General features: G+C 59.6%; 2 protein-coding genes across 7 annotated transcripts in view; both read left to right on the plus strand.

Annotated features, from left to right (window-relative positions):
• CLTCL1 (clathrin heavy chain like 1) overlaps nt 1-2089 on the plus strand; it is a 131328-nt gene extending 129239 nt beyond the window's left edge. For 5 of the 6 annotated variants that reach the window (XM_042961804.1, XM_042961802.1, XM_042961803.1 and 2 more), the window contains 2 exons: nt 671-746; nt 1551-2089. In XM_042961804.1, the coding sequence (XP_042817738.1) occupies nt 671-746; nt 1551-1669 (195 nt within the window). In that variant the 3' untranslated portion in view covers nt 1670-2089. Of the gene's footprint in view, nt 1-670; nt 747-1295; nt 1336-1550 lie in introns of all 6 variants that reach the window. The other variant, XM_042961805.1, reaches the window with a different exon arrangement.
• Nucleotides 2090-2620: 531 nt separating this feature from the next.
• On the plus strand, nt 2621-6017 carry SLC25A1 (solute carrier family 25 member 1). The gene is made up of 9 exons (XM_042961808.1): nt 2621-2850; nt 3191-3298; nt 3458-3557; nt 3636-3774; nt 4252-4336; nt 4479-4583; nt 4788-4903; nt 4992-5065; nt 5284-6017. The coding sequence occupies exons 1-9, from the start codon at nt 2766-2768 to the stop codon at nt 5396-5398; spliced, it is 927 nt and encodes a 308-aa protein (XP_042817742.1). The 5' UTR covers nt 2621-2765; the 3' UTR covers nt 5399-6017.
• The last annotated feature ends 6460 nt before the right edge of the window (nt 6018-12477 follow it).

A 12477-nucleotide genomic window follows, 5' to 3' on the forward strand; every position in this document is an offset into this window, starting at 1 on the left:
AGACACACAGTTGCTGTTGCCCCCACTCGCATAGTGCTGTTTGCTCCTCAGGTCCCTGGCACCACTTTGCTCTGTTCCCTCTCCATCCATGTGTCTGCTGCAGCCTGTGGGTACCACGTAGGACAGCCCCTTGTGAAGCCTTGAGGAAAAGCAGGGAGGCAGCCTGACCTCTGATGGCTGTCCCTGCCCCCACCTCTAAGGTGACACATCCTCCCTGCCAGGTGGGATGTCCCAGATATGAGGTGACTGGTCTCCTCTGAAGGGGTGGGCAGCCTGGACTAGCTGGATGTAAGAAGTGCTACATTGTCTTGGCAGTACCCCTGTATCCAGAGGAGAACCTAGCCCTGTGAGCTGTGCTGCATGTGTAGCCTGCAGTCACTGGCCATTGCTCTGGTGCACCAAGCAGCCAAGTGCCCACTTGGAAAGCACTGGGCTGGAATTGCAGTTAGGGATCACCAGGGCCCCAGTGGGCACTCCATGTCTACCCAGTTACAGAGGCTTCACCTTGTGGATCAGGGGTCACTGCAGATATAGCATCTGCCCTGTAACCACCCTCAGCTCTGACTTTCCTGGAGGCTGTGTATTTGCCTCCCGGCCCCACATTCACCTCCTGGCCCAGACTGCAGGCAGCCTGTCAGGCAGGCACTCGAGTGCTCTTGCCTCTTTGCAGGTAGACAGACTGGATGCCTCGGAGAGCCTACGCAAGCAAGAGGAACATGTGGTGGAGCCCGCCCCTCTCTTGTTTGGTAGGTAGCACCCCATTGCCCCTAGTCCCCTGTTCCTAGGGAGGGAAGAGTAGGGAAAGTGATTCCCTGACTGGGCTTCAGATCAGAGAGGGGATGGACAGGGTGGGGGACAGAAGGACCACATGGCTGCTGGGTGTGGGGAAGGTCAGTGTATCCAGGAATGTTGAAGAAGCATGGCCATTGTCCTCCATTTTCTGAGGGCACCTGCCTTCTGTGAGGGTGCCCTTGCCTGTTCCTTGTGCCTAGCAACTGCCCAACTCTGAGCCGCTGCTGTGTGCTGCTCTGCCTGGTCCCAGGCAGCAAGGCTGCTGCTGGCTTTGACTTGAGAGCCTGCCTGGATGGCCTGGCTGTTGAGCAGACAAATTGGTTGGTGTCCACTGCACCAAGGCGCTTTGGGTTCTGGAGTGCATTGCAGGACTAACAAAGGCCTGAGGGTGTGGTGAGCACGTAGCATGTGAGCCTGGTCTCAAGTCTCCTGCCAACTGTGTCTTCTTCAGGGTCATTGTGCCCCTACCACCACCACCATTAATGTCAATCTGGTTTTTTTAGATTTTGATGGGCATGATTGAGACCCAGCCAGTTGAGCTAAGTAAGTGTCCCATTTGGGGACTAGCTTACCCTCTAGCCTGGCCAGCCTCTGTGGCTGGCCCCACAACAGCAACTCCCACTGTCCTTGCCCCCAGGCACCTGTTCTCCAGTGCCTGAACCTTGGGTGGTCAGGGCTGGTCTGCCACGCTGCTCCTTGGGCCCCGTCCTCTCCTGGGCAGCAGGAGCTCTGCTCACCCTCTGCTTCTCCCTCTGCAGGCCAGCAGCTGATGCTGACAGCAGGCCCTGCTGCAGGCCCTGCCCCTGCTGGCTTCCCCTATGGATATGCTGCTGCACCTGCCTTCGCCCAGCCTCCTGTGTACGGCTTCAGCGTGTAGTGGGCGCTCAGTGGCAACATGCCTCTATGGGGTTATTAACCTCAAGGAGCATGTCACTGCAGAAGCACAGAGGACCCTGATGGGCGGCAGGGACACCTGGACGTTATTTATTTTTGCTGAGGCTCAGGGATGGCCGCCTCTGAGCCATCCGGAATACCCTGAGGAGGCCAGGGGAGACACTGCCCAAGAAGACCAACTTGGGTGGACTTCTGCCTCCAGGTCCTCTGGCTGGAGCCAGGCATTCCTGGGGCGTTCTCCCCGAGGATTTCTTGCCCTTGGTGGGAGGGACACCTGGTCTTCACTCAGCACTGGCAGAATTGCCCCCTCCAGGCCACTCTGCAGACCCAACTGAACGAACCTTCTAACTAGCTCTGAGCCTCCTACTTATCATGAATATTAAAGTCGGTTTATCAAGGCAAAGCTTCCCTGCTTGGTGCTGGTGTGGGTAGCAGGGGACAAAAGATTGGCTGGGGCCTCTTTGGGGATGAGAACCTGCGTCTGCCCAGGGGGAGATAGCCAGGGTATATTGGGGGTCTTTTCCTGCGAGCTCCGCACGGAGCTCCAAATCCCGTAGCGGGAGTGGTAGCCTCACAGACCGTCGGGTGTGGGAATGCCAAACTTCAGGGATGGGGCTAGATCCCTGTGTCCCCGGGGGTGGGTCGGCCCTTCTCTCCACCCCCAACCGGGGATCCGGTCGTTCAGGCAGCTGCAATGAGACCTGCTCCTTCTCGTGCCGGATTCTGCCTGATGCCGGGGCGGGTTTTAGAAACTGCACCTTGACCCACAGCTCCAGGCCCGGCACAGCACCGCCTCCCAAGGACCCCGGGCTCCGCTATTGGCTGGGCTGTCGACCCCGCCCAGGCGCCTGCCTCGCTTGCCCCGCCCCGGCCTCAGTTTCCCTGCCGGCAAAACGGGGCGGGCTGGAGGCGGGGCCCGGCTCGGACCACGCGAGGCGGAGCCCGGGAGCTGACGCGACCGCCCCGCCCTCCGGGCCATAACCGTTTGTCGTCGCCGCCGCCGCCGCCGCCGACCGAACGCCGAGAGCCGGAGGCTCGGACCCGAAGCCGACGCCGGGCGCCCCGCCTCCCCGCCTGCCATGGCCGCGCCCCGCGCTCTGGCGGCCGCCGCGCCCGCGTCTGGGAAAGCCAAGCTGACGCACCCAGGGAAGGCGATCTTGGCAGGTGGGCCCCTCCGGGACGCGGACCCCCGGCTTGCCCTCTCCATCGGCCCCGCCGCGCTTCCGGGTGGGCCCGGGACGCAGAGGCCCCGCCTCACTTCCGGGTCGGGCGGGGGGCGCGGCCCCGGTCCTCAGCCAGAGCGTGGGGACTCAGCCTGCGGGTAGTCCCGCCGAACCTAGCCGGGACAACGTGGGTGGGGTGGGGGAGGCTGCCGGGCCTCCCCTACACCAGAGGAGCCGGACAAAGTCCGGGGCGGGGGAGGGGCCGGGGCGCCAGCGGCGGTGGGCGGGGCAGTCCGACCGCCAGAAGGTGGTCTCAGGGTCCGGGTTTCTGGTCCCCGCAGGCGGCCTGGCGGGCGGCATCGAGATTTGCATCACCTTCCCCACCGAGTATGTAAAGACACAGCTGCAGCTGGACGAGCGCTCGCACCCGCCGCGGTACCGGGGCATCGGTGAGTAGAGGGCTGCTGGCAGGGGACGGCACCGAGAGGGCTGGCACCCGGAGGGTACGGCCAGGACCTGCGCTCGGGGGGCAAACGAGGCGGGCTGTGGGGAGGTGCGAAAGGTGGTCTCTAGGGCGGTAGAGGGTCGCTGAACGCCCCCTCCTCCAGGGGACTGCGTGCGGCAGACGGTCCGCAGCCATGGCGTCCTGGGCCTGTACCGAGGCCTCAGCTCCCTGCTCTACGGCTCCATCCCCAAAGCGGCCGTCAGGTGAGGTGGTCTCCGGTGGCCGAGGGAGGGCATCCTGGCGGCTGCTGCCCTTCTCATCCCACTGCCTCCCATTCCCAGGTTCGGGATGTTTGAGTTCCTCAGCAACCACATGCGAGATCCCCAGGGACGCCTGGACAGCACACGGGGGCTGCTGTGTGGCCTGGGTGCCGGCGTGGCTGAAGCCGTGGTGGTCGTGTGCCCTATGGAGACCATCAAGGTGGGGAGGGTCTCAGCAGGTGATAAGGTGTGCAGAGGGGTGATGGGGTGGCGGGGACCATCCTGCCCTAGTGCTCCATGAAGACCATCGAGGTAGAGAGTGCCCTGCAGAAGCTGGGCAGAGTGTGCAGGAAGGGCCTCCTGTGGAGACTGGACTCTGTCCTGAAGGCAATGGGACAACTGACGTTAGGGTTTTTAAAAAAACTTTTATAAACAGAAAGCATAAGATAACACATGTTTACTGCCTAAGCTGTGGCAAATACCAGCAAACATAACTGCAGAGACTCTTTAGTAAGGCCAACCCTCTTGTTTCCTGGGGCCTTGTGTCCCTCGGTGGCTTTGGGTGGCTCTTTCCAGATGAAGAGCTGCATCACCAGCCCTGGTCTGATCTCTGTGGGCCCTGGGCCCGCAAGCCAATGGGCCAGGTATGCCCTTCAGTGGCGTCCTGGAAGCCAGTGCCTTTGCTTCCCTCTCACAGGTGAAGTTCATCCACGACCAGACCTCCCCAAACCCTAAGTACAGAGGATTCTTCCATGGGGTCAGGGAGATTATTCGGGAACAAGGTGAGCTGTAATGTCTTCCTCCTCAGGTAGGGTCAGGTACCTTGGCCAGGCCAGCCTGCACTTCCCCTTCCTGCTTTGGTGCTCTGGTGTGCCACTCCCCCACGAAGGCCCCAGTGTAACTCCGATGCCTACCTGCCCCTAGGGCTGAAGGGGACCTACCAGGGCCTCACAGCCACCGTACTGAAGCAGGGGTCTAACCAGGCCATCCGCTTCTTCGTCATGACCTCCCTGCGCAACTGGTACAGAGGTATGTATCTGTTGGGTCTGCTGCCCCAAGACTCCACCTCCAACCACTCTGAATTAGGCTCTTCCTCTTCAGTCCTCTCTGCCAGGACCCTGCCTCCTGGGGCACCCACGTTCATTGGCTCTGGTCCATGCTCCTCCCAGCCCTGAAGAACCCTCCCTTTTGCCCTCCCATAATTTTCTGATTGCAACCCCCACCCACATCCAGGGGACAACCCCAACAAGCCCATGAACCCACTGATAACCGGAGTGTTTGGAGCTGTTGCTGGCGCAGCCAGTGTCTTCGGGAACACTCCTCTGGATGTGATCAAGACCCGGATGCAGGTGGGGGTGGGACCACGAAGGGGGTGGAGGGTTTGCTTCGAGGGGCTGGGCTAGCCACTGAGCCCTGTGCTGTGCTGCTGTCCTGCAGGGCCTGGAGGCACACAAATACCGGAACACATGGGACTGTGGCTTGCAGATCCTGAGGAATGAGGGGCTCAAGGCGTGAGTGGGGGAGGGGCAGGGCTGTGGTCCCCACCCCAGACCCTCCCTGGCCTTCTAAGCGGGCCTCACCCCATTCCTGCTGCCAGCCCCAGGCTATCCCCTAGGGCTCCTACCTTTAGGCACCTGCCCTTGTCCCTCCAATGTCAGGACCCACCCTCACTTCCCAGGGACGCTGTACTTCCTCTGCCTCCTCACCTCCTACCTCCCCCCAACCCCAGATTCTACAAGGGCACCATCCCCCGCCTGGGCCGGGTCTGCCTGGATGTGGCCATCGTGTTTGTCATCTATGATGAAGTGGTGAAGCTTCTCAACAAAGTGTGGAAGACAGACTGAGTCCCTTAGGGGGTCTGCATGGGGGTTGCCCCCAGGCACCTCCAGACCAGTCCCCACTGCCCTCGTCTCACGATTCCAGTGCAGTCGTGCCAAAAGGCCCCTTTTCCCTATTCCTTGCACTCCATGGCCTGGGTCTGTACCCTGTAGCCATTGAGTCCACATGTCCCTTAGTGCTGTGTGTCCCCTGTGGTGTGTATGACACCACCATTGAGTCCATGTGTCTGGCCAAGGCTGGGTGACCCTCTGGCCTGTGAATCTGTGCCCACTTGTCCATGTGCTTACTCATGAGCCGTGTGCCTGTGTTTCATGTTCTGTGTCATGTGACCCTGTGCCCCGCTTCCCCGGGGTGCCCATGTGGCTTGGGTCCACGGCCCTGTAGCCATGGCCCGGTCCCAGCCCGGTGCCTTCCACCCTGGGCAGCAGGGGCACCTGTCCCGGCCTACCACAGCTGCCTCCGGGCCTCAGCCTGGCCTCACCGCATTCCAGGGGCTATGTGCCCCCTGCTTCTCCCGCCACTGGCCTTAACTGGCCCTTGGGCCCTCCCTCTGCCCGGGACAGGGTGGCACCCGCCACTCTCAGGACCACCCTCCCAAGGCCGAATAAACCGGATCCTGTTGCAGCTTCCTGTCCCTGTGTGGGCCCATCTGTGCACAGGTGAATAATGACGGCCTTGCCTCTGCAAAGAGCAGGCATACCCCCTCACCTGAGGACACTGACAGGGAAGCAGGGCAGCAGGCAGGCCGGTGGGTAAGCCAGCTATGGCCAGTGTTAGCCCCCAAGAGACCTGGCACCATCAAACCAAGAAACATTTAGACTCTGTCCAGGCCATGTTTGTGGCCTGTGAGCTAGGTCCTGCAGGGTCAGCAGGTGGGCATGCCCTCAGGGTCACCTGGAAGGCAGCACTGAGTGGGCAGAGTGAACTGCCCCACACCAGGGTTTGAGTCTGGGAGAGAGTGCTGCTGGGCGCGCCACCCTCCCCCACCCATGGTTTCTCTGTGAAGTGGTCTGTTTCTGGGGAAGTGCTTGGGGCATCCAATTTCTGGTCCCCTGAGTCTCTGAGCAGGGGGCCTTTCCTCACTCCTTTACCCTGGCTGACCCTACAGTAGGATGGGATAAACCAGGGCCCCTGGCTGTGTGGGGGCAGAAGGCACTTTCCTGTCCAAATGATCCATGGGTAAGAGTCATTCAAGGGTTTGGCTCAGACTGGGAAATAACTTGCCAACAGAGACTGTCAGTAAGCAGGTCTGGTCTCTAGAGCTGCTCCTTTAAGGGGAGAGTGTCCCACTGCCACAATCTACACAACACCCAGATCCCTGGACTCTGGGGATACAGGAGATCTGGGACAGATTGAGGGCCAGTTGTGGGCTTAGGGGGCACAAGGGAAACAGTTTTGAAGGACTGGCTGTGCACACTCAATGCTCTCAGGAGAAACCAATCTTGGCCACCACTGAGGAGAAAGGGCCCCACAGCAAAGCTTGCCTGCCCACGGGGGCCACAGGCTGTCTCCCCCACACACAGGGCATGCAAGCTCAGCCATAGGCCACTGGCTCTGGGCCTCAGGAACTTTGCTGTTGTGATGGGCAGTGCTGGCCTGTGGCACAGGCCACCAAGGCTAGGAAGATATACAGCAGGCAGCATCTTTGGGCAGTGGTAGGGAACAGAAAGACCCCTGGCTTCTCATTTCGTCACTATGCGACTTTGGGCAAGTCACCTAACCTCAGTTTCCTAATATGAACTGGGTTGACAGAAGAACCCACCCTATCCCCATAAGGTGCTTAGAACAATGTCTAACACCGTAAACCCTTGAACATGTAGCTTTTTTTTCTTGGGGTTGCAGGAAGTTATTTGCAGAAGTTCCAGGTAGTTTCTAGAGCAGGCCAAGCCCAGCAGCTGAGCCCTGAGGGGACTCAGTGACCTCAATAGTGACCTCCAGGAATGGTATCCATTCACTGACTGCACACCAGCATCCCAGAGGCCTGTCCCCTTCACCCTTCACGGAGAGGATGGGGCTGAGGCTGCACTGACAGTAGGGCATGGGGACTCCCACCCATGAACAATCTAGCCCCCATTCCTCTCCCTCCAGGAGGGGCAGGGACCCTGCCATAGTCCAAGTGTCCTCTCCTGTGTCACACAGCACTACGTGGACAGCAAGTAGCCCAGCCAGAAAAGACTAAACTGGATTTGTGTCCCCAGGGCCTGTGATTACAAAAGAGCCACCCACCCTGGTGGAGGCAACCCCACCCCCTTCATTTATCACCTGAATTAGTAGGCAGCCTCAGTTCTTGGAGCAAAGACCTGAGGGAAGGGGAACAGGAGGGGAGGGGTATCCTGTGTGCAGGAAAGTGCTTGTGGTGTCCAGGCTGAGAGAAGGCCAGCAAGGCTGGAGGGAAGTGAGCAGGCAGAGAGCAGCTGAATAGGCAGGCAGGGACCTGGAAGGAGCCCAGCTGCATTTAACCAAGACCTCATAAGTTGCAGAGAGGAGGCTGATGGCAGCTGCCCCTTGCCCTTGTGGTAATGGGGGCAAAGGGGCAGAGATGTGTACAGATCTTCCAAGTAACTGGGAGGTAGAACAGACTCAACTTCCAGCCTGGCCCTCCACAAACAGACGCACAGACCAGCGGTGTGGGGGAGGGGGCTGGGGGGGGGGAGGGAACCCCAGGAGGTGGCTGGGTCTGCATATCAGAGAGGTAAGCTGAGGAGTGTGGAGACTCCAGTTCACCATATCCCATCCACGGCCAGAGCCTCTGTGCCTGGCTGGAAGCCACAGGCAGCCTTCACCATCTACAATGGCCTCAAGCCTGGGATCATAATGTAATGTGTCCAGGAGGGACAATGGCCTCAGAGACCAGGCAAGGGAGCAGAGGTTGAGGTGGTGGCTACTCCTGGGGCAAGGTTTGGCCAACCTCCAGCACTGTCCTCACCACTGTGAGACTGAAGATGAGTGTTCTGCACCCTTTAGTCAGAGGCCCTCAAGCAGCTGTCTTCCCTGCTCCCTGCTTCCTTGAACCCACCGGCCACCCCTGCCACTACTGCACAGGCATCCCCTGGATTTTTCCATGTCCTTGTGTAGGTGATGAATGGCAATCAGAGTTTAGTACACAAAAAAGCCAGTCACTCCTGACAAATAGGTCTGTCTCCTTTTAGCCAACAAAGAGAATTCTGTTTCTTCGGGGTGTGCCCTTAGCCTTTATAGCAAACACAATCTCAGTTGAGGATGCCAGAGTATTTTCTTGTCCTTTTACTTCCTACATATTTGCAGATTCCTTGGACGAAGGTCTTTGGTAAGGGGCACAGAATCAGGGGGTCTAAGAAGCTCCTGCCACATCAAAATCTGGGAACAGGGACTGAACACCCCAGGGACAAGGACAGAGATGCATGCACAATGAAGAAATGCCTGAAAGAACAATGGGAGGGTCACACGACACTCAGGACTGTAAATGAATTCGACCTAGACCAACAATGTGCGTGACCCAAGGAAAACCTGGTGGCCCCTGGTGTGGTCTTGTGTATCCCCTCCTATCTGGCAAATATCCCTGAGGGCAAACTCCCCGCCCCGCCTCCCCGGCTCAGATTGGGTCAGGCCCTGACCCTCCCCAACCGCTGTCACTTTTGTCTCCCGGCAGGCCACACCCACCTCCCACTTAATCCTCCACTAAGTAGGCCTGACCTGGGAGGCTCGGCCACTGGGGTGTCTTCTCCTTTAAATGACTTCAAGGGATAAACCATCCCACCCCCTCTGCTCCTAAGCGGTGCTCAAATGTAGCCTGCCACCCAACCCCTGGCTGAAAAGCACTGAAGGCACTGGGGCTTTGGGCAGTTTTCCCACGCTGATCGGGTTGGGGTCGCCGAAGCTCTCTGGCCAGTCTGTTTGTCTGTCCCTGGGTACCCTTACACAGGCTGACCGAAGCCCGCAGCGCCTTTCCCACCCACGCCGCCGATGACCTGGCGAGGACCTCCCCCCCGCCCCGCCCCAGGGCTGTGATGGGGTCAAGGTAAATAAACTGCCCGCAATTGTGACTCGGAGGCTTATCTGGCCGGTCAGACCAGGTCACGGGAAAGGGGCTGTGCTTGCCAGGGCCGAGAGGAAGGTCCACACTCATGGTCACTCGTTTGCGTCCCGGGCAGGCTGCTAAAGGCCGCAGACCCATCAGGGCCTCTCTCAGCACTCCTCATTGGGAGGTCCGGGAACAGGGGCCTCTGGGCGCAAAAGGTACCCAGGAGGTTTCCCGAGGACAGGCAGTGAGAGCAGTTTACGCCGCACGCGTCCAAAGACGAGCCGAGGCTACCGGAGGCCGGGAACACCCGCGTCCGGAAGTCAGTGCGGCTCTTACTGATGGCGTCACGGGCGCGCTCCCGGCTGGCGTAGGCTCGCACACGCGTTCCCCGGGGGGCGCGGCACGTGCCAGCGGCTTCTGGCGGCTGTGCTGTCTGAGCCACCAGGGTGTCGGGAGGCGGATCGAGGTCACTGCCACCAGTCCCTGGCCCTTGTATTTCACTGCCATTGCCCTAACCTCTCCTGCAGCCCCCCAACACTAGGCGTGAGAATAGCCCAACCACCGTCGTCCACTCCCGAGTCACTGAAGCGCCAGACCCGGCCACCGACTGCCCATGCTGGACGCTGCCGAGGGCTGCTGACATAGTAGCGCGTGAGGAAGTCCCATGTGGCTCACCCGTCACCACTCCACACAGCCTGGGCTGGTGAGATGTCTGCCAAGTGAAGGAAGAAAGGACTTTCGACTGTGTGTTTTCCTCCCTCTGCATCTTTTTACTTCAATGCCCCAATCTCAGCCATAAGAAAGGGGATAGGGTCAGGGGATGGGACCAAGAGGGCTCCACCAGCCTCTCCACTGCTACCTCCCTCCCCATCCTGCCTGCCTAGCCAGCTTCAGACCAGCTATCTGTTGCCAGCCATGGTCTCCTATAAGGCAGTGTCCTTGCCGCATCCCCATGGAGGAGGAGGAGGCCTATGGTCAGAGACACCCCTCTGAGTCTCCCACTCCAGGGGCCTGTTCATTAGCAACCCAGGAAGGGGCATGGGGACGAGGGGGGGGGGCGGTCCTCACAGAAGGAACCTGTGAGTACAGGCTGCACAACTGGACAGTGATGCCTCCTAGCCAGACCTTTCCTCCTCTCAGTCAGCCCTGTTTCTCAGAGGGGAAAACCCCAGCAGAGACAAAGGACTGATCTATGGAGGCCCACGCCTACACAGTCCCACCCTGCCTCAGCTAGTGAGAGGGGGCTGGAGATAAGCTGTGGGGAGGCAGCAGGTGGCATCACATCAGTCCTGACTAAATCAACAAATAAGCCCCTCAGGGATCCATACCTTGAGAAGGGACCCCTAAAGGAAAGATGGAAGGTCTGCAAGCAGTGGCTCCTCACCTATCTCCATCAGCACAGTCTGACCTGCTTCCTGGCCATGCATGATGGGGAGGGTGCTTTTCTAAGGAACCCAAACTCAGTGGGGAAGCTGTCACCCAGGGCTCCCAAGGGGTGATCAAGGCCAGAGGTTGAGGGATGGCGGAGGCAGCAAACAAGATGGGAAGGACAGAAGGGAAGGGTGGCCAGGGAGGAAAGGATGGTCAGGGACTGTGTCCCCTGGTTTCCCAAGAAGCCTGGAAAAGGTGAAAGCTGGAGCCAAAAGCCTGGCTCCACTTACACCAAGTGAGCCAGGTCCATGCATCAGCCCTTTGTCCTGATGGGGTGTGCATCTTTCCCTCTGGTCCTCAGGACCAAGCTTAGCTCAGTCAGCTGGGGAAACCAAGACCAGCCTCTGGGCCTGGACTGCAGAGGTCCCGTGGCCACTCCAGCCAGAGGTGTCCTCCACCACTCTCGCGCTCCCTGCTGACAATTGAGCTGCCAAAGCAGATTAACCCAGGCGCTAATCCCCGCTAATGGCTTCAGAATCCCTGGCGCAGAGCAGCTAAGCCGGCCTTTCTCCTCGGCCACGGCCAGGCCCTCCCGGCGGCTTCAGCCCCGTGGCCGCGCCGATACTATCTTAACCGGCCCGGACTCGGTCCCGCGCTAATCCCCGGCGCTCGCTTTCTTCCCCATCCCGCTCAAGATCAGGCCGATTGGCGTTTGATTACGGCCGCTATCGAGGGCCTCTTTGTGCCATCGGCCCTAAATCCCCTAATTCCGTGATAAAGGAGGCATTAGCGGCGTTTGCTGCAGAGAAAGGCACCGGGATGAAAGAAAGCAATCAGGGGAATCCTGATGGCCTCGCCTGCCTGGCCTGAGAGGGAGGCAAGAAAGGGGGTCCTGGAAGGGGAGGGGTGGTAGGAGGAAAGGCTGGAGAAAGAGAGAGGGGTGCTGCCTCAAGGAGCCAGAGTCCTGACCTCCATTCTGAGTCTGCCTTCCCCAGCCCTGAGCTGTGCTGAGGACCCCCTCCCTGCTTCCACCCTGGCTGCCATCTCTGCTGGATGCTGAGCCACCGCATACTCCCTCCCCTCTGACACCACACCATCTTTGCACTTGCTGAAACCTAACTCCCAAACCCACCCTGGGCCTTGCTAGGCCTGTTTGCACTCCAGTCTCTGACTGTCCAAGGCCAATGATCTCTCACAGCTCATCTGCAGATATATTCCTCCCTTGGCCCCTGATACTCCTTCAACACCTCCCGACCCCCCAAAGGCCCTGCTCCCCCAACTGCCCTTCTCATTTTGCACTGACCAGCTTTGACCAGTCCTGGAAGCAGCCGGGTCTGCTCTTCAATGTGGAAAACAGAAGTGAGAGCATCCAGTGTCGTCTAGGATTGTTGATGGAGCATGTGCAGGGGAAGGGGACCTGAGGTCTCCAGTGTTGCAGGTGGGGTGAGCAGGAAGGGCCCCTCTGAGCCCCAGGGTGGGGCTGAGAGAGGCCAGGCTGGCTGTGTGCTCGGCTTGTTGGAGGAGCTGACCTGGAGCCTGGGCAGCAGGAGAGCAGGGAGAGGCCAATGGGACAGATGGACGGAAGTGGCAGAGTCCAGGGGCTGAAAGACCACAGAGACAAGGGGACTAATCATCAGGATCCTCTTATCCTGAGATTTGAAGCCAGGGAGCACTATGATTGGATTTGCGTTTGTAGAGATCACTGCTGCCTCT

This window comes from Panthera tigris, chromosome D3 (assembly GCF_018350195.1).
Source record: "Panthera tigris isolate Pti1 chromosome D3, P.tigris_Pti1_mat1.1, whole genome shotgun sequence".
NCBI lineage: Eukaryota > Metazoa > Chordata > Mammalia > Carnivora > Felidae > Panthera > Panthera tigris.

What these genes read in the sequence shown, in the direction of transcription:
- SLC25A1 (XM_042961808.1), top strand. Translation starts at nt 2,766, where the DNA reads ATGGCCGCGCCCCGCGCTCTGGCGGCCGCCGCGCCCGCGTCTGGGAAA. An exon ending in AGGGAAGGCGATCTTGGCAG is followed by an intron (nt 2,851 to 3,190) that starts GTGGGCCCCTCC and finishes TGGTCCCCGCAG; the next exon opens with GCGGCCTGGCGGGCGGCATC. An exon ending in GCCCTATGGAGACCATCAAG is followed by an intron (nt 3,775 to 4,251) that starts GTGGGGAGGGTC and finishes TCCCTCTCACAG; the next exon opens with GTGAAGTTCATCCACGACCA.